The sequence below is a fragment of the Columba livia genome, chromosome 2 (genome assembly GCF_036013475.1).
Source record: "Columba livia isolate bColLiv1 breed racing homer chromosome 2, bColLiv1.pat.W.v2, whole genome shotgun sequence".
In the NCBI taxonomy this organism is placed as follows: Eukaryota; Metazoa; Chordata; class Aves; order Columbiformes; family Columbidae; genus Columba; species Columba livia.
In genome coordinates this window covers 48,276,214-48,304,029 of record NC_088603.1, presented here as the reverse complement: position 1 = coordinate 48,304,029, position 27,816 = coordinate 48,276,214, and the positions used below count along the sequence as shown (strand labels likewise).

At 36.7% G+C, this 27,816-nt stretch overlaps 1 protein-coding gene across 10 annotated transcripts in view; it reads left to right on the top strand.

Annotated features, from left to right (window-relative positions):
* ULK4 (unc-51 like kinase 4) overlaps positions 1 to 27,816 on the top strand; it is a 240,114-nt gene that overhangs the window by 5,780 nt on the left and 206,518 nt on the right. For 5 of the 10 annotated variants that reach the window (XM_065051786.1, XM_065051782.1, XM_065051780.1 and 2 more), the window contains exons 3-17: positions 1,277 to 1,376; positions 4,337 to 4,476; positions 6,293 to 6,455; positions 9,164 to 9,265; positions 9,998 to 10,081; positions 10,964 to 11,039; positions 11,660 to 11,758; positions 13,919 to 14,040; positions 14,164 to 14,233; positions 15,656 to 15,755; positions 16,143 to 16,247; positions 18,272 to 18,332; positions 24,383 to 24,564; positions 25,971 to 26,017; positions 26,810 to 26,888. In XM_065051786.1, coding sequence (XP_064907858.1) covers positions 1,277 to 1,376; positions 4,337 to 4,476; positions 6,293 to 6,455; positions 9,164 to 9,265; positions 9,998 to 10,081; positions 10,964 to 11,039; positions 11,660 to 11,758; positions 13,919 to 14,040; positions 14,164 to 14,233; positions 15,656 to 15,755; positions 16,143 to 16,247; positions 18,272 to 18,332; positions 24,383 to 24,564; positions 25,971 to 26,017; positions 26,810 to 26,888 — 1,530 coding nt within the window. The remainder of the gene's footprint in view (positions 1 to 1,276; positions 1,377 to 4,336; positions 4,477 to 6,292; positions 6,456 to 9,163; positions 9,266 to 9,997; positions 10,082 to 10,963; positions 11,040 to 11,659; positions 11,759 to 13,918; positions 14,041 to 14,163; positions 14,234 to 15,655; positions 15,756 to 16,142; positions 16,248 to 18,271; positions 18,333 to 24,382; positions 24,565 to 25,970; positions 26,018 to 26,809; positions 26,889 to 27,816) is intronic. The other 5 variants (XM_065051784.1, XM_065051781.1, XM_065051789.1 and 2 more) reach the window with 3 other exon arrangements.

Genomic DNA, 27,816 nt, shown 5'->3' with positions numbered 1-27,816 from the left:
TAAACATTTTTTTTCTTAGAAGCATATTCATCTTAGGAAGCCCTCAGAGGCACCTTACCTCTGGTGTTAAGGAAGTTTCTTTTCCCTAGGTTTCTAGAAGCAGAGACTTAGGCATGGATTTCAGATGTTCTTCTTAAATCAGTAATTTATTTGCAAGGTACAGCATAGAGCAGCTTGAGCAGGGTTCCTCTGCTACAGGGACCTCGAGTAAAGAAAACCTTGGGCAATTATACCTTTGCAATCTAAGCTTCCCACCCCTTGCATGTCAGTTTGGGACAATTGTAAAATTAGAGTCTGAGGTCTCCCTGTTCTTCATTGGATCCTTTTATTTTTGTCAGGTGGGTAGTTTCTTGTCGCTGTGGGTAGTTGTTTGTCTTTTACCAACCAGAGCAGAGGTCAGTCGAAGTCTTGTCTTGTATTGTTTTGCACTTGCAGCTGGGGAGAAAAAGAAGTCCTTGTCAATAACCAGAACATTCTTCTGTTTCTCCTCTTCTTTTAGACATGCCGTTTCATTCCTTTACTTATCTCTAGGGTTATAACTTCTGCTGACAATCAAAAGCTCCTTTATCTTTCTACCTGAACAAATTCTGAGGCCCATTTTTTTCTTAATGTGGCAGAAAGTTCAAAAGTTCACAGCTTGTGGCCTAAGTTACTTATGCTAAGCAAGTTCTTTGTAAGCAGTTTCTAAACAAGTCCTGTGAGAAGCAGTGTATCAAATAATTCAATCAGCTAAGGCAGTCTATTCCCTAACACTCCAAGAAGATACAGAGGCTTCTGTAGCGATTAGGCCATGTAGGTGTGATAGATAGATTTCCAGGGACCCTCGAATGATTACTTTTGCCTGATAATATTAGGAATGATGGAAAAATTTCTTTTTACTTTGTTTTACTGTATTCACCATATTGTCTAACACTTGTGTTCTCATTGAAAAGGAAAGTAGCAATGCACATTTCACTCTAAATTCTGATTACTAGTTTGTTATTGTTTTACTGATGCAGGAAGGTTAAATAGTGCTTATAATTTTTGGCTGGGGAACTTCCTTTTTTTTCCCTGTATATTTAAAAACAGGTGAGTTGGACAGTGTCTGTGGGGAAAGTTGTCTTTCCTCAACATACATGTAAAACTAAAGTATTTCAACTAGAAAATAATTTGAGTGCACTGGAAAAGGTAAGAGAACAAGTAATTGATCTAGAGTTAAGTATTGTCTCTTCCCCCTGCCATAAGTCTATACATTTTCCTTCTCCCCCAGTTAAGTATGTTAAAAACTTTGTTCTAGGTTCGTCTGACTCATGAAATCAGACACAAGAATATAGTGACATTTCATGAATGGTATGAAACAAGCAACCATCTCTGGCTTGTAGTGGAATTATGCACAGGTGAGATAAGCTCAAAAGATAAAAATTATAGTGTGAGTATTTTTTAAAGACTTCTTATAACTTTTTCCTCAGCAAATACTTAGATCTTTGAAAAAGTTTAATAATTATCTGATTATTAACTTGAGAATCAAATTTATATATAAAAATGTTTTTGCTTTGGAAACATTTTTAGAAATCAATTCAAGTCATATTTTTCCTCTGCTTCAATGTATAAGAATGTTAAATGTTAACTGATGTGACATAATGTTGGATTTTAATAGCTGAAGAGATAGTGCTAATTGGGGGAACTTATAAACAAATTGTGAGTAGTTGAAGGGTAGCTACATAAAGATTACTTGAGAAGCTTTCTAAGGACTGGCAGCTTTGGCATTCTCTTTTCATTTTATAGCACACAATAATAAAGAGAGCAAGGAGCAAACCAGGGTATAATGTATGAATGACAATATTATTCAAATGACTTTTAAAATCAAATGCCAATTGTGTAGCTCATAGTAAATTATATAAGATTTCTTCCTGTTCAGTAGAAGTATTTTGACTTTTTATGTTAAGGTGTTAATTTGGGAGCTCTGAGGACTCAAAACAGCATTAAGTGATTCACTGAGTTTTCATATGTTCTCATCAATCTGTTAAAGAAATCTTTCAAAGCTTTCTGTAATTGTGATGACTGCATGTTTTAAACTCCAGATAGCATGCTTTACTCCACGTGGAAAGAAAAGACGGCCAGTTGTGCAAATGATGTGTGTTAAGGTGTTGGTATCTGGAGTTTGTTTCATAGTAAAAGTCCGTATTGCACACAGCCTTTTTTCTATACAGAATTCTGTTTCAAAAATCACTGCAGAAGAGAAGGTACAAGTTCTGGAAAAAAATGAGGTCATTCTTTCAGTGGTTAAAAGTGAAGTTAATGGCTCTTATACAGGCTTTGGTCTCTTTTCTTAGTATAACTTATGGGCATATATTTAAGTTATTAGACAGGCAACCTCTTTCTAAGTACAGTTTGAACAATTATAATGTATTTTTACCTTGCAGTATTACCGTTTGCTGTAAGGAGAGTGTCTTGAAGTTAACTTACTTATAAATAGAATAAGACATGGATTTCTCATTAATTTTGTAGAGCCTCAAAAGCAGCTTTTGAAATATGGAAGATCTCTCTCACTTGTCTCAAGGTGACAAAGTGAGTTTCTCTTATCAGATGTGGCATACTTCTGTGTTGCTGCTTTCATTATTTTTTTTTCTTTGTATGTTTGGTCATATTGTGCAATAATTCTATATGTAGTCCTGTAAAATACCTTATAAAACCAATAATTGAACATGATGGAACATTCTTTACTATAACTATGTAGTATGGGCTTGGTTTTAAAGGAATGACTCATTTACTAAATTGCATAAAAAAGCTTTAGAAAGAAAATAATTTTAAGATTCAGCAGTGTTGAATAATTTGAAGAATACTGTGATGACAGGCCTAGTCTTGCTATTCTCTGAAAGAAATTACTAAGTAAAGGGAAAAAAGCTTAGGAAAATCTATTCTGTGATTTGAAATAAAAGAATCTAGTATCCTTTTATCTGAAGAGCTGTCTCAATCTCTGTTTTCATTCAGGGATTTAAATTTTGTGTCCTTTTTTAAATTCTGCATGATTTGGCTGAGATATAAATAACAGATAATGCAGGAAACCCATAGATAATTCACGAAATACAAACTGTAGTCCAAGGGGAACAGGTCTGGTGCACAAGTAGTAAAAGACCAAATGACGTTGAGGAAAGAGTTTTTGGGGAAGCTGGGAATGTGGAGTTTAGGATAGGAGACTGGGACAGGAAAGAGGAGGAGTGTTTGAGCAATGAGTGTGCGGGATATAAAATTAGGAGAAGTCCAAGTCTCATGAACAGTTAGGACAGCAATGGCTGAAATGGGATGAGTCTGGCTTACCTGAGGATCAGTGGAATGTGAGGAAGTAGGTGATGGGGGAAGAACAGAGATTTTTGCAAGGGCAGAGAAGTATTAATAGTAACAACCAGTGGGGAAAAGCATGGAGTGAATTTGAAGCCCATTGAAGGACACAGGTGATAGAGTGTGTACGTGAAGGTTATTTGGAAGGGTTTGTAGGTCTAATCTGATCAGAAACAGAGGAAGGGTTGGTTGAAACTTAGTGGAGAAGGAGCATGGTGATTTTTGAAGGACAGGGGTCTTATGTTAGCATGAGAAGTGCAAGGAGTTATGAGTAGGAGTTGCTGGGCCAGGAAGCTGGGATTTGTGTGTGAAACCTGGAAAGTGAAGACTTGGTCCTGGTTATTTTTTGTTTGTTTGTTTGTCTTTAAAAATGAAAAGGAAAAAAAGAGAGAGGAAGGGATGAAAATGAAAGAACTGGGGCACATGAATCAAGGAAAGGACTGTACAGAAATAATATGTGTGAAGAACAAACAAAATAATTGATCTCTTAGATGTTGTTGACCTCAGGATCAAGAATATAACCCAGTTTTACTATTTCTGTTGTCTTTGAATTCTGTAGAAAATTACATGTCATTAGCTTTAGCGCTTGTTCACAGAAGTTGATAGTCTGGTCTTGGTGTTTAACTCATACAGCAGGAATCTGGTTAAGGAATTTGATTAAACCTACTAGGTACTGTTACATTGTGATGTGACAGTTTCTGTTTTGTTTGTTGTTATTTTGCTGGGTTTTTTTCCCCCTTCTGTTTCCTTTGTAAAATAAATCAGTATTGAAGTATTTTTTAAGTTATGCACTCATTTTAATTATAGTAAAAATTAAGATTTTTGTCACAGTGTTGGAAATAGGTTTTTCTTTTCTGTGCATTTTAGATTTTCTAACTATTGGATAATCTCAGTAAATATATTTATCTACTGAAAATTACCTTTGTTTCGCACCTTTTGAAGAAACTTACTTAATGTTCGTTGGAATTATTTGTATGGCATCTTCTTTATGTGATTTGCTGACTATGACATATTTCAGGTGGTTCTTTAGAATCTGTTATTGCTCAAGATGAACATCTACCTGAAGATGTAGTGAGAGAATTTGGTGTTGATTTGATTACTGGTTTATACCATATTCATAAACTTGGAATTATCTTTTGTGAACTGACACCTGGAAAGGTAAGAATGAGTATTATTTGTAGGGGAAACTGCATGTTACTTTGTATACCATCAGTGTTTAATTCATTACTTCTGTTTTATGGTTTGAAATAGGCTTACCTCAGGTAGCAGGCCAGCTGAGCTTTACAATATATGTGAAGACAATGAGAGACAAGTCTATAGCTTGAATATTTTATGATCTGATAGATTTCTTTCTCTGCTGTATATTTGATATGATAGATTAATTTTGATTTGGTGTTCTGGTTTGAATTAATGAAGGATTTTAGTTCTCTGTCCTCAGACACAGAATTTCATTATTATGCCTATTCGATCATACTGCAGAATATGTTGAAGGCATAGAAAATCACAGAATCAGAGAATGTTAGGGATTGGAAGGGACCTCAAAAGATCATCTAGTCCAATCCCCCTGCCAGACCAGGAACACAGGAATGTGTCCAGGCGGGTTTTGAATGTCTCCAGAGAAGGAGACTCCACAACCTCCCCGGACAGCCTGTTCCAGTGCTCTGTCACCCTCACTGAGAAGAAGTTTCTTCTCAAATTTAAGTGGAACCTCTTGTGTTCCAGTTTGTACCCATTGCCCCTTGTCCTACTGCTGGTTGTCACCGAGAAGAGCCTGGCTCCATCCTTGTGACACTCACCCTTTATATATTTGTAAACATTAATAAGGTCACCCCTCAGTCTCCTCCAGGCTAAAGAGTCCCAGCTCCCTCAGCCTTTCCTCATAAGGGAGATGCTCCACTCCCTTAATCATCTTTGTTGCCCTGCGCTGGACTCTCTCCAGCAGTTCCCTGTCCTTCTGGAACTGAGGGGCCCAGAACTGGACACAAAATGCTGATGAGGGAGTAAAGTTAACTGAACTTTCTTTGTTAATAACCTATTGTATTGTTTCCAAATGCCATTTAAATTATTGTCTTGCTCTTGCATAAAAATGCAAATCTTTATGTAGTTCATGATTTGTGTATGTGTGTGAAATTTATGTATAATTTTGTCAAGGCCCATGTTTTATTTTTAATTTATTCAGTAACCTGTAAGTGATCACTGTAAGTGATCAAGTTGCTCTTCTCTGAATTTTCTGTAAAATCTTGCACCGCTATACTCAGTTTCTGTCATTTGTGGGTCCAAAAGCAGTTTTTTTAAAAAAACCCAGTATGAATAAAGCGTAATGGTGATACCTCTATTCCTCCCAAGAAGAATGTTGCTGTAAAGTACTCCTTAGAAAATAAAATGCAGAGTGCTAAAATAGGACTGTTGTGTGTGTTTGTTTGTTTTTTTCCCCTCCCACCATATAACTGAATGAGCTACTTCCCCAAACAACATTTTTGGGAGTATGAGACTTTTAATTACAAGAATAGGCAGTAACCACATGCAGAAAACTCTCATGGTCATTGAACAAAATCTTTTAAATTTTCTGCTAAATAAAATTAGAAAAAAATCACCTTTTTATTTTTTTCTCAAAAGAAGCAATGTTTCTTTTTACTACACTTTTCCTATGCAGTTTTACCCTTCTTTTACTTTCTTTTCTATAGTAACATCATTGGTCATTTAGATTTAATAATGAGGAAATCAAAGTTCATATTAGATCTCTAAAGAGTTCTATTGTGAGATTCTGTAATCTTTTGGTTGTAAGAAAAAAGGCAATATTGGTGTTGACTTAAAAACTTTCCAGTGTTTTCAGTTATTGTGATAATCTCTATGTATTTAAATGGCTTGAGAGTGTTATTTAAAAACAAATGTTTTATACTTTGTGTTGGAAATTTCAGCAGTCATCAGTTTTAGTATATGATACTTTTATGTTGTATTATGTTTATTTTTCTAGATTCTGCTGGAAGGGCCTGGCACTTTGAAATTCAGTAATTTTTGTTTGGCTAAAAAGGATGGTGAAAACTTGGAAGAGTTTTTCTCTTTAGTTGGATCTGAAGAAGGTGAAAGAGATGTTGGTGAAAGCATTCCACAAAGACACCTGCAAAGCAGATTTCGAGGTATAATAGTTTTACTAGCCAAAATTAACTTTTACCAAAGAGACAGAATGAAAGTTTGAAAAAACCTTTGTTTGAAGTTATTTGGAGAGAAGACCCTGAAATAAAAGTTGTTCATCATTCTGTTGGGGCTGACTACATTTCTAGAGAAACCAAATAATTCTGTTGTGTTATCATTTGTAAAGACTGATGTATTTGCCTCTGTCTTTGCAATGGAAACCATGATCTGTACATTTTCTTTAAGCAGTTCTTACATAACCTGCATATAGGGAATTTTTCAAGTAAGCTCAAAACCAAAATGTTGACCTTAAGGAAGATTGTTCAAAGAGGTCATAACTTATAGAGGGGACAACACCTGCAATTGAGTAGAATTGAAAGTAACCATATTTACAAGTATATGGTAATAATTCTAAGTTTTACAAAGCCAGTTTAACTAAGAGCTGGAAAAATATACTTCTGTCATAAAATGTATGACATATCAGCAATTCCTGACCTTTCCTGTTATTTGTAAATAGACTTCAGGTTATTTTTGGATCGAAGCTCATATGTAGGTGATTATAGACTGTTGTATACTTGTATTATATAACAAACTTTCAACATAACATAACTGGAAGTGGCTTATTTTAAATTTCTTTTTGCTGCATGACATCAAATCCCTACAATACAGTTTAATATACAAACTGTCTATCTTGAGCATGTTTTCATTATTTTATAAAATGTTCTTGATTTATTTTCTTTCTAGAAAAAAATAAACAAAATTTCAAGAATTTAAAAAGCAAAACAAAAAACAAATCCCAAAACAAACAAAAAATCTCCACCCAAATAGAGTGTATGAATGAGATCTGAAATGTTTCAAAGTAGCTAATTAATTAAAAATATTAATTCTTGATTTGGTTTTGCTGAGGAGGCTTAATTGCTGTTTGATGAAAACTATGGTGGGAAGAAAAACCCTGTGAAACACCTTTGCTCCTTGATGCATTTCACGTATCATCAGCTAATTACAAGAAGCAGAATTAGAAAAATAAGATGATCACTAAAACCTCGGAAATTCAGAGTTCAAGCTGAAACTGGCTTTCCGAACTGATGAAGCTGTTTTTCTGGAACTTAGTTGTTATAGGACAGTGTATTTAAAAAAAAAAAAAAGTTTAAAGGAAGTAACAAAAATAATCACTTGTTTACAACCTTTTGTGCTCTAGTTATGAAGTAATGATTGGAGAATGAAGAAATAACTGGTATTTGAGTTATGATAAAGTAGTGACTTAAAGTTAATCCTGTTTTGTCTCAGAAAAAAATGAGCAGTGGAATTACTTGTGGACTTTCTAAAAGTCTATCTGCAGATGCTCTCTTTAAGATCTAGGATTAAATTCCATTAACTTCATGTTAAATATGTACACAAAATTCAGTAAGTATAACACAGAACTGCTGCTTATTTCACTGGAGTCTTGGCACTTCTGTACTTCCATTGTCCTTTTTGATGCAAATGGTCGAAGTGATTTCTAGTTTGAGGCTCGACTGTTTCAGTACCACTTACTTAAGAATGATCATTTATTTTTGAAGTATGGGAAAGCTTTAGTTTCAACAGACAGATCCATGCCAACGCAGTAGGCTGCAAATACTGTATTATTTTTTCATCAAGTAAGAAAAATTCAGAAACTTGATTTTAATCTTCTGAATCTTTTATTAGTCAACATCTCAGAGCATCTCACAGACCTTGATTTCCAAGATAATGATGTGTCACAGCAGTTACTGTTATGGGGAACGATGAAATTCTTGGCAATTTTTTTAATGGGAGCAAAGAGAGCTTTCTTGATAGTTTGCTGTCTTCTACTGAAAGTCCATACTGGAAATACTAAGACAAGACCAGATCTTTATTCAGGAAGAAATACAAATCTAATCTCTTTCCTGTTGGCTTTCAGAACAGCTGTTTTGATCTGTATGGTTGATGACCTTTAGTCACTTAAAAAAATAAAACCCAAGAACAAAAGAATCCAAAGTAAGCTTTTTAAGGGACTATGGAATTTACATTTTTTCTGAGTTTGTGTATTTTTTTAGAGATTTTTGAGAAACATCTTAGTGTTTCGATGAGACCTACTATAGAAATGCGAACTGTATATTTATTTTTCTATGTAAAGACAAAAGGAGTTTTTTGAATGAAATGCTAGAATTTTATATGTGAAGTTTTCATAGAGTTTTAGTGTGAAAATAGCTGTAACTAGTTTAGGTGAGTGATCCAGCTGGCTAGCTACCATGTTTTTGTAATGGAATTTTCTAAGATTTATGTTTTGGAATACCTTTTTTTTTTTTTTTTTTTCCCCCACCTCCAAAAAAAAACCCAAACATGATGTAATTATTCCTGTTCCATGAGAGTTATGTTGGTTTGCCATTCTGCTCAATTTGTTTGACTCTGGAAGTGGTGAAGATATATCAAAACATACTTTGCGTTAATCATGTTGTTAGAAAAGTGTAGTACAAACCAGCTTGGTTAATAGAAGTAAAATAAACAACAAAATAGTGTATATAATCTTACATAATTCAGTAAAAGTATAGGAGAGAAGTTCCTTTGAAACTCCTTAAATTTGGTATCTCAGTTTTCTTATATGAAGTGAAGATAATCCTTGACTTGCTGAAGTGTGGAGACAAAGTTTGAAGTGTTGAGCGGGATAAATACTAAATGAATAATCAGAATGTGTAATATATATTGTATTTTGTAGGCTCTCTGTTATATGCAGCTCCAGAAGCAATAAAGGGAGAAGACTTCTCCAAAGCCAGTGATTTGTGGTCCTTGGGGTGTTTGCTTTACGAAATGTTCTCAGGTTGTACGTTTGTGTATCTATTTAATATCTGTGATAATGGAAACATAGGTTGTGGTCCCAGAGTAAATTCTTGTTAAATAAGTAATACTATTAAGTTGTCATTTGTGACTGTGATATAATATTGTGATATTAACCAACCTGTATTGCTTAAATACTGCGATTTAAAATTATAGCAGTCCTTGAACTCTGACAGTGTAATGTTTTTAATCTCCTCAGTATTAAACTCTGAGTGCATTACTTTGAGTTTTGAAAGAGAAAACTGTTTCACTAGAACAAACAAGCAGTCATAGGGTTTCCTGCAGAAAAAGTACCCATTAGCATTGGCTGCAGCTGGAAGGAAAATTTTATCACAAAAGAGAATTACGGTGCAACCTTCTGAATTCTTAATACGCTGATCTGTTGGATCAACATAGTTACATAGATACTTAGATTTCTGCCTAGACTTTCTCCTGTTGTTGTCTCGTTGCTGAATCATACAGGACTATCTTGGTGACCTCCGTCAAATCATTTTGGTGCCTGTTCTATCCTTGGTCTCTTTTGCTGTTCATGGCAGAAGTTAATCAAAGGTCTCATATTTAAATCGACAAGAGAACTTGATAAATAGAATTCAAACTGGGGGTGTTTATTTCTTTGGATATTTCCTTAGGAAAATGAGCTCGTCATGTATTGTTGCACCGGACAGCCACTTTGAAGTTTGCCTAATCAGTGAAATATACTTCTTTTTGTTTATAGGAAGACCACCATTCTTCTCAGACAATTTTTCTGAATTAATTGAAAAGATTTTGTATGAAGATCCATTGCCACCTAGACCAGAGGGTAATATTCTGTTATTGTTTAATAAATCAGATCAGAGTAATATGTACGAAGTTAAAAGTTCTGTTTTGCACTGTTTCTTCTGAGGCTGATTGCAGGAATTGGCTAGCTGTCTGAATTGAATGTTAGCATTACCTTCTTTTGATAAGAGCTTCTTCCCTGTTAATGGTGAATGCTTATTGACAGACAGGTGTACGATTTAGTGTTAAGAATTGAAAGTAAATCTACCTGCTGGGATAGAATTTTTGATCTCAGTCATTCTGGGCATCAGTGGTATTCATGGGGACACTCAAATATGAGAGGTTCTTTTCAGTTCATAGTAATAGAGTGAAAATGGTGACCTTTAGAGTTAAATCTGCTGTTACTTGTTTCAATTCTAAGAGAGATTTTGTTTTCAAAATGGATAAAGTGCATTTCATATTTCTGAGTTCTCAGAAGTGGAGTTTTTCTCAGTTAAAAAGGCATTTTGGAAATCTCTTTTGTATAATAGGGTGCAACAGTGAATGGTCTTCTAATAATGTTAGTGATTGGGGGAAATTTTATTTAAATTTAAGCAGATTTCAACTCCAATTAATTTCTTGCTAATAGCTACATGATAATTGAAGGTGTGTTTTTTAACATATAAACAATTTTAATTAGTTTGGAAACTGAGCACTGGTGGCTCGGTGGGTTGGCTTGCTTTTTTGGCTTGGATTTTATTTTTGAGGATCCTTTGGCATGCAAAAAGCATATAGTTAGAAATCTTCATACATTCAGATTTTTTCAGATGAAATTACTATTTGACAAAATTTTTTAGCACGATCTGCCACTAATTATTTGATCTACATTTTTTGATGGTTGTTTTTGTTGCCCCATATGTATCTTCCAAGTTGCTTTTATTTACAGGTTCTACTTTTCACGAACCTTCTGCTGAGTTTATTAGTTTGCTGCATGGCTTGCTTCAAAAGGATCCTCAGAAAAGGTAAACTGTCTAATCCATGGCAGTTGTTTACATTGCCTTTCTTCACTTCTGGAAAAAATAATAGCTATGATACTGTATGGCTGTATGTATAATCATTTGTAGAGCACAAAAAATGCAAAACTCGTTTAATCCCCCATAAAAGAACAAGCTGTGCTTTTTCTTATATAAAGATGTACAGAATTAATGTTGTGATTAAGTGTATCTTTTTATTTTTGTAGCTCGTGCTAAATAAATAACTTTGTAACAGAAGTGATGGGCAATTTTAAATTTGGAAGGCTTTGCTTTTCCAGAGCAATCTATTTTACAAGGCTTTGATTTATAGCTTATAGAGTTATATTTTAAATAACATAAAATACTAATTTATTGGGTAGCTCAGATAATGCAAATGTTGGGATTGGCTAGGCAGTTTCCTTAATTCTTAGTCTCGTACCTCTGTGTTGGGTTAATTATCCACATTCTGATTTGAGGCAAGAAATAAGAAAACTTGTATTTGACCAAATACAAGTGAATAAAAGGATTAATTGCTCTGTAGTGTTATTAGGTTCAAAACATATTCTGATATCTCTCTGTGGAGCTGTACTTTGGCACCATTTTCCCAGTGTTTTGTTGCTTTTCAAAAGGTTGAATTGGACAGACATATTGCAGCATCCATTCTGGAAAGGATCCCTTAGCCATTGTGCTGGTGATGATTCTGCAGACAGCCAGGGCACAAGTTCAAGGTACCGAATGTCTGAGGAAGAATTCCTGTAGAGTAAATCTAAGCAAACAAACACAGACATGGTTCTTATTATAATTTTCTGTAAATTTTCCTGCTTTTGAATTTTGCTTACAATTTTCATGTTGTTCAATAATTGATTAATGGAGTTTACACCATTCGGAGAACAGTTTTGGATGCTTAGGAATTATCCCATTGGTGTTTTATGGTGTCTGTTTACTTTCAACAGACTCCTTCTTCCTGGCTATAAAATGTGTTAAAATTTACTTATGAACTAACTGCTCTCATTTTAATTTATTTGTTTATATGATAATGACGCACAGTAATTTGACGTGTTTTTAAAGCTTTTGTAGAATCTTATAGATATTGGTCAATTTTATCTCTACTGAGATTTTTTTGGGTTTGTTTTTATGCATTAGGCTTAGAGCATCATAAAGTGTGTGGGTAGAGCATCTTAGATTTGTGGTTCAGCCCTATATCATTGCAAATGCAGCTGACCCATTTTCTTTGCCTATGATGTAAAGCCTTAATCTAATGTGTTGGTTTGTTTTTTTTTTTTTTTTCCTAAATTTGTAACACTCTACACTGCTGTATATGCAAAAAAAAATAAAACAAACCTTTTGTGAATAATAGGTACTATATATATATATTAAAAACATAGGCTTCTACAGAACTTCTATTATCTTGCTGGGTTTGGTTTTTAATTTTGCCTTGGGATATTTGGTGTTGATTTTTATGTTCTTTTGCTCTAAATGTTTGAAAGATACTTTACGTTCCAATCTAGGGAACTAATGTGGGAAGTTTTCTTTTAGAATGCTGATTTTTTTTGTGTTCTATTTTAAAATGCTTTCTTGTTTAATGCCTATTTCTGATACCAGTGCTGCAGTGATTCTATAATTAATATTTGTTATAGTTTGAGATACAGTCTTAATTTATTACTGCTTTCACCACCAAGGCAGATAAGAAATCAAGATTTAAAATTTATACCACAAAGTAAGAATTTAGTCAAGATTTTAGCAAGACTTACATCAACCTCCACCGCAATGCTCATCTTTGAGGAATTCTCACAGAATCAGAACAATCTGAATTTGGGCTATTTTACTTTACTCGTGGGGGTTTTCTAATGCCTCTGAAATATCTGCTGATGTGTACACTAATTGACAGATATGACAAACATAGGACATGGGCTTGATGTAGAATAGAAGCTCAGCACTTCTTTGTGTCCAACTGTGAGGCCCATGTATTTATTTTCTTCACAGTGTGGGTTTGATTAATATTTGATATCCTGGAGACCCTTCAAGAAGGTTATATAGACCCAATTCCATACCAGTAAGCAAGGAGTATATTAAAAAAACCCCAAACAACTAAAATCAATAAACTTGCAATTTAGTGTGACATGTAGATCATTAAGCAAAAACATGGTCGTTTTTATTGATCTAAATCTAGACTTCATTATTAGAAGTATGTTTGTTGTGACGTTTTTCTGTGAAGATTTAATGGTCTCTAAAGCTTTTAATATTTCTTTGTAGCTCTGGTCTTATGGGGCAATAATTTAGCTTTCCTGGTTTCTTTCATGCAAGTTCTGCAGAGGGAGCTAGAGGATTTTTAATATTCTCCAAGTCATATGCTGTAAACTTATTTTTCATCATTGTCATTACTAATATAAAATGTGTAACACATATGACAATAGTATGCTGATTTGGGTTTGAGTCCCAGCTGCAGTGACTCACAACCCTCCCAGCAGGTGCCTCTGTTCAACAGGTGTGAAGCCCTGGATGGGGAATTCAGTGACTTGAGGAATAGGGGACAATGGCAGCACCTTGCTGCCCTCCTAGGAGGTAGAGGGTGTGTTCCTGAATAGGAACGGATCAGTCTGAACCTGCTAAATCAGTATGAGGCAAGCAGAATTAAACTACAACATCGAGAGAGGTGGTAAGATGTGATAAGAGGTCACCCTGCATCAAAACCAGCTCCTATAAAGTGAAAAAAAAAGGCAGGAACAGAAGGCTCAACCTGCAGGCCTGATCTGACTGAGGGAAGGGCTGCCTCTCTGGCACCAAGGTTAAAAGCGTAAAAGAATTTTATTGCCCTGGTTAAATCCTTAGCCCATTTTTTTTTTTGTTTTGTGTTTTAATCCATGTGACTAATATCTTTTATTAAACAGCAGTGAAGACACAGAGTCATCTGTGTCTTGGAATGCCAAAGATCCAGTGGATACTCATAAAAATCTAGATAACCTGTCATCCTCAAGAGCCAATAAGCTACCAAGCAATCCTTTCAAAATAGGTAATCTTATTTGTTGTTATTTTGAATTATTTTGTGTCCTGTGAATTTTGTCAATCTTACCAATCTTATGTGCTATGTTTTATTTAAACTTCTGAATGCACGTTCATGTTCTCTTTTCAATAGAAACTCAGACTGAATTGCGCCCCAAAAGTGCAGTTGATAGTGAATCAAATGAATCAATATTTCTTCTCAGGTATGAAAACCTAAAGAACAATTAGAAAACCCTTCAAACCCTCTAGGTTTGTGGTGTTGTTTTTTGTTTTGTTTTGTTTTTTTCTTCTTCCTTGTATCTTCAGACACTTTATTGTTCTGTTTGTAACATTTTGTTAGTGTGTTTCCTTTTGAGTTTTCTGTCACCAGTTTGATGAATATTAAGACCTTTGAAGAGATACCAAATCAATATGTGCAGTTAAAGCAGTGCTTTGATGGATTTATTATACTGGTTTCTGGAAGCAGGCTTTTTGTTTCTTAAATTCTTCTGTTTAGACAGACAGATATTAGAACATTATTTCCTTATTACTTCATACATACGAAAATATGCTTTGGATATGCTTACTTTAAATACACAAGAATTAAACATTCAGCTTATAATCCACTAATAAATTTTTCTTGCAATTTTTCATCACAAGCTATTGGTAACAATCTACTAAGTAGGTATTAAATAAAAATAGTGATTGGTTTAACAGTGATTTGTTTCAGTTGAGGCCTGATTCTGAAACCTCGTGCTAGCTTTTGTGTCAATAAGATTATCTAGTAAAATAGATTTTGTTCTTGTCCTCATCAAGCAGAAATATTCTAGTTTAAAATTACTCTTTCAGGCTTCTTACATAACCTGAAATAGTGCTATTGTGCATGATAGTGTGTCTACTTTTCCAGTTATTTCAGTTAGTTTTAATGAAGTAGTATTTATAATCTAATTTACAACATCTACCATCACATCTAAAATCATGCTAATACTAATTTTCAATGGTATTTGGTGTTTGCTTTAGGAATCTGCCTGCCAATTTTAATAGTTCTAAAGATGATTTGAAACACTTAGTTTTAAATTAATGTATACTACAAAATCAAGTTCACTACCAGCTTTATCAAAATTGCAAATTTGCAGTGTTCTGATCTCTCCTTTCTTCATTTTCTAATAAGCAAATTAGTTCTTTTTAAATAAGAAAAACTGAAAAGTAAACCCAGTTCACATTCATGCATGAGAATTGGGCAGTTTTTTATTCTTGTTACCTAGCCAAGAGCTGACTGTCAGAGAGAATAACATGAAATAAATAGCAATTTTTTGTCAACTTAATTCAGTTCATGTTTGTTATTAGGAATTAAGATAATCATGTTTCAGCATCCAGTTTCAAGAACTATGGGTGAGAAAATCATCAAATTACATTCATTTAACAAAACCAACAACCAACCAAAAAAAAACCCCAAACTACTGACAGATCCTAACCTTGTCAGACAGGAAGTTCATGTTTAGTTGATAGAGCAGGCACTGCATCATTTGTGTTTGTCAGCTTCAAAAGTTTACTGTTTGGCATGGAAGTTTCAAAAGAACAACAACAAAAAATTAGTTTGCAGTGAAACTTAAACCATACTCTTTATTTTTTTTTTCTTTCCTAAGTTCTCGTCCCACTCCGAGAACTAGCACTGCAGTAGAAGTAAGTGATGCTACTACTGCTCCAACCCAGAATTCTTCACAAAAAGATTCATGCTTGAAAAACGTGAGTAGAAAAATAATATTATGGGATGATGGTATCTTTATGGTTAGAATTTTAGCCTGGAGTCTGTGGCAAAGTCAATTTTCTTCTCCATCCTTCCATAATTATAACAGGAAAGCAGTTCTCACAGTCTGCAAGTTATTTAAAAAAATACATGCAGAACATTGCTAACTTAGTTTGCAAATTTTTTTGACACAGTACTTTTTCTTCCAATGTGTTTCTTTATCCTAATTTTTAATTTGCCCTATCTGCTACTACATAAATAAAAGCTAATTTAGAATATGTATATGGCCAAAATGTGTGATATAATGTTGACATGAAATACTTTGGGAATAAACAAAGTTTCTTCTTTTGTGCAAAACAGTTTTTCAAAAAACTTTCTTCTTCTAGGCTAAAAATATATGCTCAAGTCACCAGGATATGGAGTCAACATTGAAAGAGCTCATTTACACTGAATCTGATCTTATCGTAACACCAATCATTGACAATCCTAAGGTACTGCAAAATAAAATAGAAGATTGAGGAACTTGTGGGTGAGGTTATTTTTGCAGATAAATCTTGAATCAGGGTGAAACTCCTTTCCTGTGTTTTATAATTCTCATTTTAAAGCAATTCCACCCAGTCATCTGGCAAGCTGTCATGCAATTTTTTGGCAGTCTCTTAAAATCCTATTGTGCTGCTAATTTGGAGAACTAAGTTATTTTGGGATTGAATACTGATATTAAATAATGTCTTACAAGAAATAGAAACTACTAAATGGTCTGTTCATTACTTTTGTAGATTTGTTTTCTGATAACTTGCTATGATATCTTACTTAAATAAACACTAAACTGAGTGTGTTTTAGTATACTCAAAACAAGGCCATCTATGAAGCCTTCTAGATTAGGAGCTATACCTTTATGGAATAACGAAACTTCAGATGGGATAATGTTTCTAATATGAACATAGTTTCTCAGGAAAAGAAGACCTGAAATTACAAGACATGTTCATCCAATTTCTGTCATTTCTGGATTCTAATGTGATAACTGTTTGTGATGTGTCTCTGGAGCAGAGACTGATGCTTGCTTGACAGCAAAGGGAAGATGGAAAAAGAGCTCTGCAGTGTGATGACAGTGTAATGTGCACATAGGGCACATGCATAGTACTGGTGGAAGGAATGATAGGCAAGACCCTCTTCAGTCTTCCTTTTATTTCTGTGCAAAAAAATGAAGTAATTTTAGCAGCTTCAGTCAGTAAGTGGCTGATGCAGGGAATGCAACATTTTTCATTGGAAGTGATGATCAGCTCATTAGGAAAACCTTACAGCCTTTGGTTGCTGTATTGTTTTAGTATAATAATTCTTTTGTTTGTTTTAATGGAATTTCTAATGCACTCAAAATTTAAAAATCTTACATGGCTAGATAAAGTAACTACCCAGCAATATTGTTTTAATGTTTTTGGGATGGGTTATATTGTTGCCAGGGGAGAATTTCAAAGGTAATGATGCATTTGAATGCCACTTCTGTAAATTCTCAGTTCTGCCTTGGAACACTGACTTGAAGCCTTAGCCCTTCACTGATTCTTGCTACAAGTGCAGGAGATGAGATTAGGGGTAAGTGTACATACTAATGAGCACATGGAGACTAATCTCCTTACCATGCAATGTGAGACTCATAATTAATGCAAAATAGCCCACTAAATTCCAGGGGCATGTAATCAGAGTCATTGCATACTTGGTGATCTTCAGGGTGATACTGAGACCTGGTAAAACTGAAGAGCTTGCAGTTTTATCTCCTGGAAAGGGTTTTACTGGATGCTGGCAGAATTTTAAAAGCTGAAATGTCAGCTTATATTGTACAATTTCCCTGTGTTCTGCAGATCTGTGAAATTGAAGACCTTTTTTAGAAAACAACTCTCCAGTTACAACTAAGCTTCATCTGTCAAAGACTGAATGCCAGTGCACAGTTATCTTTTTGTATACTTCAGTTACTGAAAATCACACTCAAATGCTCAGTTACTGAGCAGTCATCCAGTTTCATGATGTACCAGAAGATGATGTGTTGTGGTGAAAAAACCTCATACCTTATTGATGATTGGTTGGTGATAATATGACTTTTTATATTCTAGAATGATTTAGTGTGTATATATATCTACTTACTGTATGACAGTGAATTGCTAAAACCTTTCATGAACTCTCAGCTGCAAAGTTACTTTCTGTAGCTTTTGAAACCCAAATGCAAGTGTTTTTCCTCGTGCAAGCAAAATAAAAACGTAAACTGAAAAATCCTATAATTTTATGTTCCCATTAAAAGTCACTTCAACTGAAATACTAACAATTTAATTGTATTAAAAACATTGAGTGAAATCTCAAATATCTGCTTGGAAGAAATACTGGAAAAATGGAAAATGCCTCAGTAATGAGCAGTGGTTCATACACGCATCATATGCAATTTTAGCATCTTTGTGTTCTCATGTTCAACTACTTAGAGATTTCTGGAATTATATTAAAACTGGTTGTAATGTATTTCTTTGTTTTCCAGATAGTGAAGCAAGTGCCAGTTAGATTCGATGTGAAAACTTTACATATACCAACATATTCAGGTATGCATCTGCTGAAGTTGTTAAAATGTTAAGTTCTGCATATAATGGTGTAACTCGCTATCACAAAACCTGTAGCCTCCCTTTGTAGATGATGAGCTGTCACAGCTGGAGAACTCATAACTTTTCTGAAAATGAAGCTGCATATGTGATGTTTTTAGCTAGACCAATTTTGAGTAGACTTTTCAAGTGCTAACAGTGACATGCCCTTCCTTTCTCTTCTGCCTTCTTTGTTTACAAGTCCATGATCAAAAGCTTTTTAAAATAAGACAGTAAACACTGTTTTAGTGGGGCGTCCTGGGCACAGGGGCTGCATCTGGGCCGGCACCCCAGAGGCCTTCCTCCAAAGGATGCCAGACAGAGGGGTAGTGGGCAAGGCTGCCGTGGCCAGGCTGTGCATTGGAAGCCGCGTCGCCCCCATGTCACTGGGCCACCACCGGGCAACGCTGAGGTCACAATGCCTCAGGGCAGTCTAAAAGAGTGCAGCCTCCTGTGTGCACTGCCAGAGCTGGCCCGGGGGTAGCCCAAAGATATCACAGAGGAAGCCCTTGAGGAGCTGGTGGAATCACTAGGCAGGGGTTGACAAAGGAAGAGCATAGGCTGGATGAAGCTGCCGAAGGTTCTCCCCTGTCAGGCCAGCTGCCGGCAGGGCCACGTTCATAGCCTATCTAATGGATGGAAGTTCTTCTTGATGCCTTCTGCTAGAACAGGACTGGGAAGAAATGCCATCAGAGATTTCCTCAGCATACACTGCTAGGGAAACGAGGAGGTAGGAACAGGAGGAGAGGAGACTTCACCTGGAAGGGGCCTACAATGATCTCGTAGTCAGACTGCCTGACCACTTCAGGCCTGAACAAAGGTTAAAACATGGGTTCAGGGGCATTGTCCAAATGCCTCTATAACACTGACAGGCACGGAGCATCAACCAGCTCTCCAGGAAGCCTGTTCCAGGGACTGATCATATTCTTGGGAAAGAAAAGTTTCCTCTTGTCAAGTCCAAAGCTCCCCTGATGCGCGCAGCTTTGAACCATTCCCATGTGTCCTGGCAATTGGTACCAGGGAGAAGAGATCAGCACCTTCCTTTCCATTTGCCTTTCTCAGAAGCTGTAGAGAGCAATGAGGTCACCTCTCAGCCTATTTCTCTCCAAAGCAGACAAACCCCATGTCCTCAGCATCCATGAACCAGAAGAAAGAAGCTCTGTCTCACAGTATAGTTCTACAGCCCCCATACTCCCAGTTGAAGCTCTGATGCAGGAGATATCCCCTACATCAAGAAACCCTGCGTCAAGAGCTGCAGGGTAGAAACAGGGAACACAATGTCAGGTGGATCATGATGAGTTTCTGGCACCAGTTGGACACATCAGTGTAGGCAAATGCTCCTGGAGGCATGAGTAGGTCACAGGGGGATTATGAGCCATGAATGTGACACAGGAAAATGCATTCTGGTGTGCCAGGCAAGGCATTTCCATAGGAAAGCCAAATCTTGTGCAAAGCCCTGCTGAGCACTTGCCTTTGCCACTATGGACATTTCTTATTCCTCAGCCTCAGAAAAGATCAAGTCCATCAGGGATGAAAACAAAGAAAAAGTAGTTGGTTAGGAGCATGGACAGTGTAGACAAGAAGACAGCAGCTGGAATGAGCAAGACAAAGCCTGAGAGGGATGCCATTATTTTCAAGGAAGATATCAAGGAGGAAAACCAAAGGAGGAAATGTGCTATCACAGTGCAAGGAAGGATACGGTAGACAGCACAAAACCATTCAGGACTTCTTTCCAAGCAGCCAACCTCCCCATAAGGGACAGCATAGAAGCACATGTCACTTGGTACATTTGGATGGAATACTGAGGAAATTAGGCATGCTTTCTACATCTCTTTGGCTTTCTTCTAGCCTGCAGCTGATGGAATAATCCTGTTGTCCTCTCAGAAAAGGCTTTGTGACCCTGGTCATCCTCCCTGCAGGGTTTCACGAATGTCAGCTCTGATGCAGATAGGGGATGGCTACCAGAGGTGGTCTCTGGGCTGCAGGGGGCTGACAGCAGAAGAGCAGAGGCTAGATGAGGCTGCTGGAGGTTCTCTGCTCCAAGCCCAGATCAGGATGGGGCCACATTAAAAGCCCATCTGATGGATGAAAATCCTGCTTCAGACTTTGGAGAACAGATGCAAGCCCCTCAGGAGATGAGAAGAACCACTGTCACTTGTAGGTGCCCGATACTGTAAGGTCTTTTCAGCTGGATAGCAATGGCAAGACCAAGGGAATGAGATCCTGAGGAACATTGCAGAGCTCATCATCCTTATTCCGTGCAGAGCCAGGATCAGCAACTGTAAGAAATGGGATGCAGAAATGTTGCCAGTGGTCCCAGTGCTTTGGAGCAACCACTGGTGTCCCACCAGGTATAGAAGTATCCTTGCCCCCAAGGTGGATCAGGCCAGGGTTATTTGGGTGCTCTTGGAAGCCCCTGAGAGGGCTCCAAGTCAAGGGAGAATAGAGCTTGAGCGTCTCCTGGGCAGCACGACCAGCCTGTGGGCCGAGGAGCCAGGTCTTGCTCCCATGCTCAGGGATAGCCGATCGCCAGCACTGGGGTCAGGAAGGAATTTTTTCCCCCGGGGCAGATTGGCCCTGGTCCCCGGGGGTTTTTTGCCTTCCTCTGCAGCATGGAGCATGACCACTTTGCAGAGCTCCTCTGGTCCCTTTTGGCTTGGTTCCTGCCTGCTGCTCATGCACCACGAAGATGGCCTGTCGTGTCCTGCAGCTGGGGGAGGAAGGCTTTTTTTCCCCCACGTGAGTATCAAGTGTCTCCGTGGGGTTTTTTGCCTTCCTCTGCAGCAGTGAGCACGGCTCCTCGGCCCTGGGCCACCTTTGGGCCATTGTGGCTGGGTGCCTGCTGCTCCTGCTCCACGAAGGTGGCCCTCGTGCCCCGCATCCGGGGGGAGGAACTTCTTGGACTCCCAGGTTGAGCCCCCAGGGTGCTCCCGGGGTCCACCATGGCCTCCCAGGTTGAGCTCCAAGGGTGCTCCCGGGGGTCCTCCTCGGACTCCCAGGTTGAGCCCCAAGGCTGCTCCCGGGGACCATCAAAGCCTCCCAGGTTGAGCTCCAAGGGTGCTCCCGGGGTCCTCCACGGTCTCCCAGGGCGGGCCCCGAGGGTGCTCCCGGGTGTTGCTTCTCAACCTCTGTCGCATTGAGCACAGCCCCTGTTCAGGGCTCCTCTGAGCCCTTTGCCCACTGCTCTTGCACCTCCAAGGCACCGCTGCTGTTCTGGATCTCTTGGTGTCCCTTGCCCAGGGCAAGTTTGTAGCAGGAGCCAGGGAGCCAGCTCTGCTCTTCCCTGGGCTCCATTGCCCCAGGGCTTCTTGCTTGTCCAGGGCAGCCCGTGCTTGAAGGGGCTGCAGGTTCGCTGCACCATCCGCAGCTGCCACTTGCCAGCTCTCCCTGCGGGCAACGCAAGCGCCGGGCAGGGATGAGAGCGCTAGTCGTGCATCCCAGGCCAAGAAGCCCAGCGCCGGAGCAAGTTTCACAAGTCCAAAAGCCAGCTTGTCATTGCTGCGTGTCATGCTTTGGAAAAGAACCCATGGTACCACACAACTTCTCTTCTTCTTCTTCTTCTGTGTGTGGTGGGTCCTGATCCTCAGTCTTCACGTTCTCACTCTTCAGGAACCAGGACGGCTTGGCCTGTGTTCCTGCTGCTGCCCTTGCAGCTCTGTGGTTTGCCTTTGATATGCTGCAAAGGATGTTTTTTCAAACTGAACTGAAGAATGCATCAGCTTCCTCCTGGCTACATATGGGCATTGTGTTAATGCCTGTGAGTATCGGCTCTGAACTAGATTCAGGAAAATAAAATAATATAAAATGCTATTTCTACTTGTAACCTTTTTGATTTGTGTCCTTGAAAGTGTTTTTGGAGCTGAAAACCCTCTGACAGTTCAGGCAAATAATGATCTTATCATTATTAGACTCACTGTGAATGGAGGGAAAGAGAAGGGTTGAGTTGGAAGGGACTGAGAATGACCTCCTGGTCCAGTTGTCTGACCACTTCAGGGGTGACCAAAAGTTAAAGCGTAGTGTTAAGTGCATTATCCAAATGGCTCTTGAACACTGACATGCATGGGGCATTGAGTAGCTCTCAAGGAAACCTGTTCCAGGGTTTGACCACTGGCTTTGTAAATTAATGTTTCCTCATGTCGAGGCTGAAGCTCCCCTGATGCATGCAGCTGTGAGCCATTCCCACATGCCTTGGCACTGGGTACTGGGGAGAAGAGATCAGCACCTTGCTCTCCACTTCCCTTTTTCTTTAGCTGGAAAGGACAATGGAGTCACCCCTCAGCCTCATTCTCCTCAAACCACACAAACCCTGTGTCCTCTGCTGCTCCTCATAGGAACATGCCTTCCAGCCTTTTCCCCACCTAAAGAGCTCATTGTTTCCCTGTGTTAATTTTTTTTGTAAACAACTGAAATAGTCAACCGAATAGATTATATTTGACAAAAGTAGAGAGGCAAATTAAAACAGAATCTTAAAATGTGCGGTGTTGATCACCCATAATAATAGACAGCCTTCACAGCCCCACCTTTAATAATGAAATGTTGTGGGAATCATGTCCCAGAAGATAGTGCAGAGTTGTTTGGCATTTGTTGTTTTTAACGTTTAGAAAGGCTGCTGTTATTTCTGAAAACAAAAGGCTGCTCATTGTCATGAGTGTAATGTTTGTTCCCCTGGCAAATTTCCTCTAGTCTATTTAAGGAAGTATTATTACACTTTACTGACCTTGAAGAGGTATGTCAGCCAGATGTGTAGTCCTTCTAGAATTCACATAGCACATAGGAAGCCTAGACATAAAAGTTACATTTTCTCTCTACAAAGTATGTATTTTGTAGAGTTAAGTTGTTGAAGAAATTTTGTAGTTGGAAAGGAACACAATGTTCCCCAGTCTCCCAATCAAGATTTTAGTTACAGCAAATATTTTTAATTTGACTAACATCGTAGGCAAAAACAATCAGATTCAAGTGCCTAAGGGGGTGGTATTTTACTTCATATTGCATTTAAGTAGCTAGGTTATCAGGCTGATGTTCTGATATGTTTAGCTATTGTTGTCTGTATTTATTTAATATGGGACAGTGGCTTTTGTAGTTGTAACGCTTTCAGGGTTGTAGCTTTTTTTCTGGACATCTTTCTGATTGTTTTTGAAGACACTGATTTTGATGCTGCTTGTCAATAACGATTAAAGATAGTATGGTAAAATTAAGATATATAGCTGGAATCCAAACCTCTGTTCATGGTTACTAATGTAAATTACAAGTAGGTGTTGTTACTTAAGTGTAAAATTGGAGTGAAAGACAGAAGACATGCTCTTAAATGCTCTGTACTGGAGCATACCAGGATGGCAGAAAGGTTATTAATAAATAATTAACTAAAACTGAGGGAATGTATGGCTCCTAGAGTGAAGTTATCCATTGAGACTGATAAGGAAGTATTTGAAAATTGTCTATTCATGTGCAATGGTCAGCAAATCAAAGCACAGGATTTATGTTCACTGTCCTAGTGACTTGACTTCTCTATGTTACTCCTGAAGTCATCTATGTTCTGATATTACTAAGACCTAACTAGATGGATACCTACTATATAAGCAACTATACACAGTTTTGATTTATTGATTCTGCTGAGATTTCACTGACTTTCAGTATTTTCTGCCTCAAATTCCCTGTAGTGAAACTTGACTTTCCTCTTAAGAATTAGTAATGATTAAGGACAACAACTACTACCTTTCTTAGATGTAATGTCAATAAATGTTTACTTAAATGAAGTACATGGGTTGCACTTTGAAAAATATTTTGAGGCTTTTATTGCTACATTTTTATGCTTTTTTTCTTCTATTACTTCTCTTTTGATTTCTGTAATCTTCAGACATGAATTGTAACATCTTTGTTGAATATTTTAAGTACTAAAATAATAATTAGATTCAAACTTTGCAACTTATCTGTTCTTGTTGATGCTACTTTCTTGTGTGTTAAAGCAACATCAAAGATCCATTATCTTTAACTAAGTGTTTGATTCTTATGGTTAGCTGAGAAGTTATCATCTATGAAAGATACGGACTGGAACGACTTCTTGCAACGAGTATGTTCACTGCTGGATTCCACCGAGAAGAATACAGGAGCAGCACGTTCTAAACTGAACTTACTGTATTATCTGTGTACTGTGGCGGTCCACAAGGAAGTTGCAAGCAGGCTAATTAGCTCTCAGCTGGTAAATAAAGCTTTGAAGGAATCAACATGGTTTACGTATTTACTATTGTGGCAAAAATCAGCTGCTTTTAGTTCTATTTCAAGAAATCATTGGTGTACTTATAAAAAATAATATGTTAAAACAAGTACAAAATAATGAAAAAAATACTAAATTCCATGTCAGGTTTTTTAAAAGAGCTGAGGGAAACTAATTCTTTCTCTTAGATTTCAGATACTCTTACATATAGATTTGTTGTATTAGGAAGAAGATTGGAGTAAAACCAAACCCTGATGGAGAGTGTGAATTAACATACTATGAAATATGAGCCTTCATAAATCATAAAGTGACAGAAAAGACTGAAAAACATTATCATTTGAGTTGTTAAATTAATTTTATTTGGCCATATGTCTGTTAAGAATAGCAAGGAAAACTTTCTAAAGAACGTACAGTAAAACCTCATTAAGCCCTGCTTCAAAGAGTGGGCATGTTCTCTGAAGAGGCTGTTTTAGTGTGTACCTAAATGGTGATTTCAGCTTCCAAGAACTGTTTTCTACCCAGACAAACAATTTTGCTTATATCTTCTGTAGTATTTCAGCGTATTTCTCAGAGTATTACATTTGCAGAAGAGAAATATACTTATTTTTCCCATTATTTAATAAAAAGTAAACTATATCTTGTTTTCCTATATTATGCTAATGCACCTAAGTCATATTCTGACACATGCAATCATTTAATATAGAGATATTAAGAGTAAAATTGCACTGCCGGAAGAATTCAATGAAGAACATTCAGTTGGAAGCAATAGTAGGTCTTATGCCATAGAATTCTTGTGAAAATTGGAAGCAGAATTGCTGGAAGGTATATTCCATTATCATTGGAGAATTTTGGGGGGGACAATAATCTGATAATTGAACTGCCAATTAACAGGAATTTTAGAAACAAGTTATTAATTATGCAGTTTGGTTCTTAAGTGGCTGATTAGGTGTGTTAGCAGTCCATTAATTATTCTAGTATTTACCAACTGTTTTTGTTCACTCTCACTAAATAAGTTTCATTTGTTAAGTACTTGCTGGCTAATGCTGTATGATGATCTCTATGTTTGTAGACGAAAGTATCAGAGTATTTTTCCTCTGCATAGTGCCATTCATAACAAAAAATGTTTATGTGTTTTTTTATTTTTTTTTTAAACACACATATGTTTAGTGGTTTAGTTTAAGGCAAGAATATAGTAATACATTGTATTTTTACTCTCAGCCTTTTTTTTTTTTTTTAAATTAATGTTTGGATAATATCTACAGTATTTGTGTATGATAATAATTTTGCAAATGTTATCAAATTTATTTTTATGAAATTACTGATACTTTGATATTGGCACATACCAGATCACTGAAAATCACTAATGTTTATTTGTCTTCTTTAAACTATAGTTTCCTATACTGATACAGCAGCTTCGTGCAGCCGCCAACTGGGATATGTAAGTAATAATGATTTTTTCCCCAAAATATGGAATTATCACTGTATTTCATTAAATATGTTCTTTAGCAGGGTATTTGAGGAGTGATTTAGCATGTCAGACTGCTGTGGTACCTGACCGGCAGTATGAACATGTATATAATATTGAAACTTTTTAGCATTGAATTAGTATATTTCTATTTCACATGACCAAAGATTACAGAAGATATATTTGATGTATCAAATAGTGTTACTTAACATTTCTGAATAAACCAACCCATACCATGATAGTAGTAAAATAACTACTAATATAACAGTAGCTTTTTAAAAAACACCTGCCAGAAATATTTCAATATGATAGTGCCCTCTACTGTTTGTTTCATAAATGCTGATTTTATTATTCCAATTTTTTCTTTAATGAAACATTTAAAACTGATTTGCTGATACAGATCTATTTTCTGTTTTGTCAACTATACTGAAAAGTTTAACATGATCCACAGGGGTTTTCTGTGTTATAGTAAAAGTGAACATGAGTGTGAGTGATTAGTAAGACTACAATAAACTAAAGAACCTTCATTCTTCAGTGCTAAAGGAATATCTTTATGCATGGATATATTGCTAATTGAGCTGAAATACTGAAATAATTTCATGGTACAAAGAAAACAGAAATGAGAAGAAAATGAGAGCTGTAAATAGCACTTTAAAAATTTCCTGTCCTTAGCAATCTGTGTGAAATAGAAACGAGACATAATTGTTATTGTGATATTTTTGAGATAGTCTTTTTGCACCACAAAAAAAATTGTTTGATATGCAGACGTGCCAAAGTTGCTCGAGTGATTGGTTTACTGGCGTTACACACATCTGAACTTGGAGAAAACGTACCTGTTTCTGAGGTAACTTTCAAGTTATTTTTTTGGGGGGAGGCCGAGGGGAGGCAGTTTTGCTAATCCTTTTACTTTTTATGTCAGAAAATTTCACACCTTTTTTTTTCTTTTTTTTAAATCCTGCTTTATTTTTTCTCATGTGTGTAAATGGGAATAGAATTAATTAAATGAATTAAATGTATAAACCTTTGAGTTTATTCCTGTGTAGTTGAGGTTCTGATCTTTACTCACCTGTGGCAAAACTACCCACCAATAATAAAACTCTAGCGTTTTTTTCCTCCTTTTCAGAATATTAAGTAGTCACTCTCATACTTCTTGTGCATGTGTGTGTAACAAGAAAAAAATGTGTTGACATAATTGGTTATCCTGAAATGTAATTACTGTAATTAGTATAAAAGCAGTACAATTGACTCTTATAAATCCTTTTTTTCCAAAAAGTAATTGAGATGGGACTAATCTGAGAATCCTCACAGTTCTTGAAGAATGTATGTGGTGAAGGTTGTCATTTTCTGTGGAGAAGAAAAATATTTTTAATCTTTTTTTCATTTTCCGTGGTCAGTAGTTGACTTAAACAGAAGACTGATTAGACAAAGTGATCTTACCGTCCTTTTTTGCATGTGACACATGCACACAAATTGCATAAACTTGACAGAATCTGCTATTTAATATTTGTTTAAAGTGTGAATGTGACATTACTTCTACTTCATGAAGTCAGGATTTGAATGTAAGGAGTGTTTGAATGTGAGAAATAACTGCTAAACACACATAACAAATATGCCTCCATACTCTGCAGATCTGGCGTGTAGGAACATGTAGGAACATGGTTAATAGTTGACTTCTTTGGCAATGTGGCTAAGGATTATTTTGTTGTTCTAGGTTGTTCTGGTTTCTTCTTAGTGAACATTAAGAATGATTACTGTTATTATATTGCTTAACA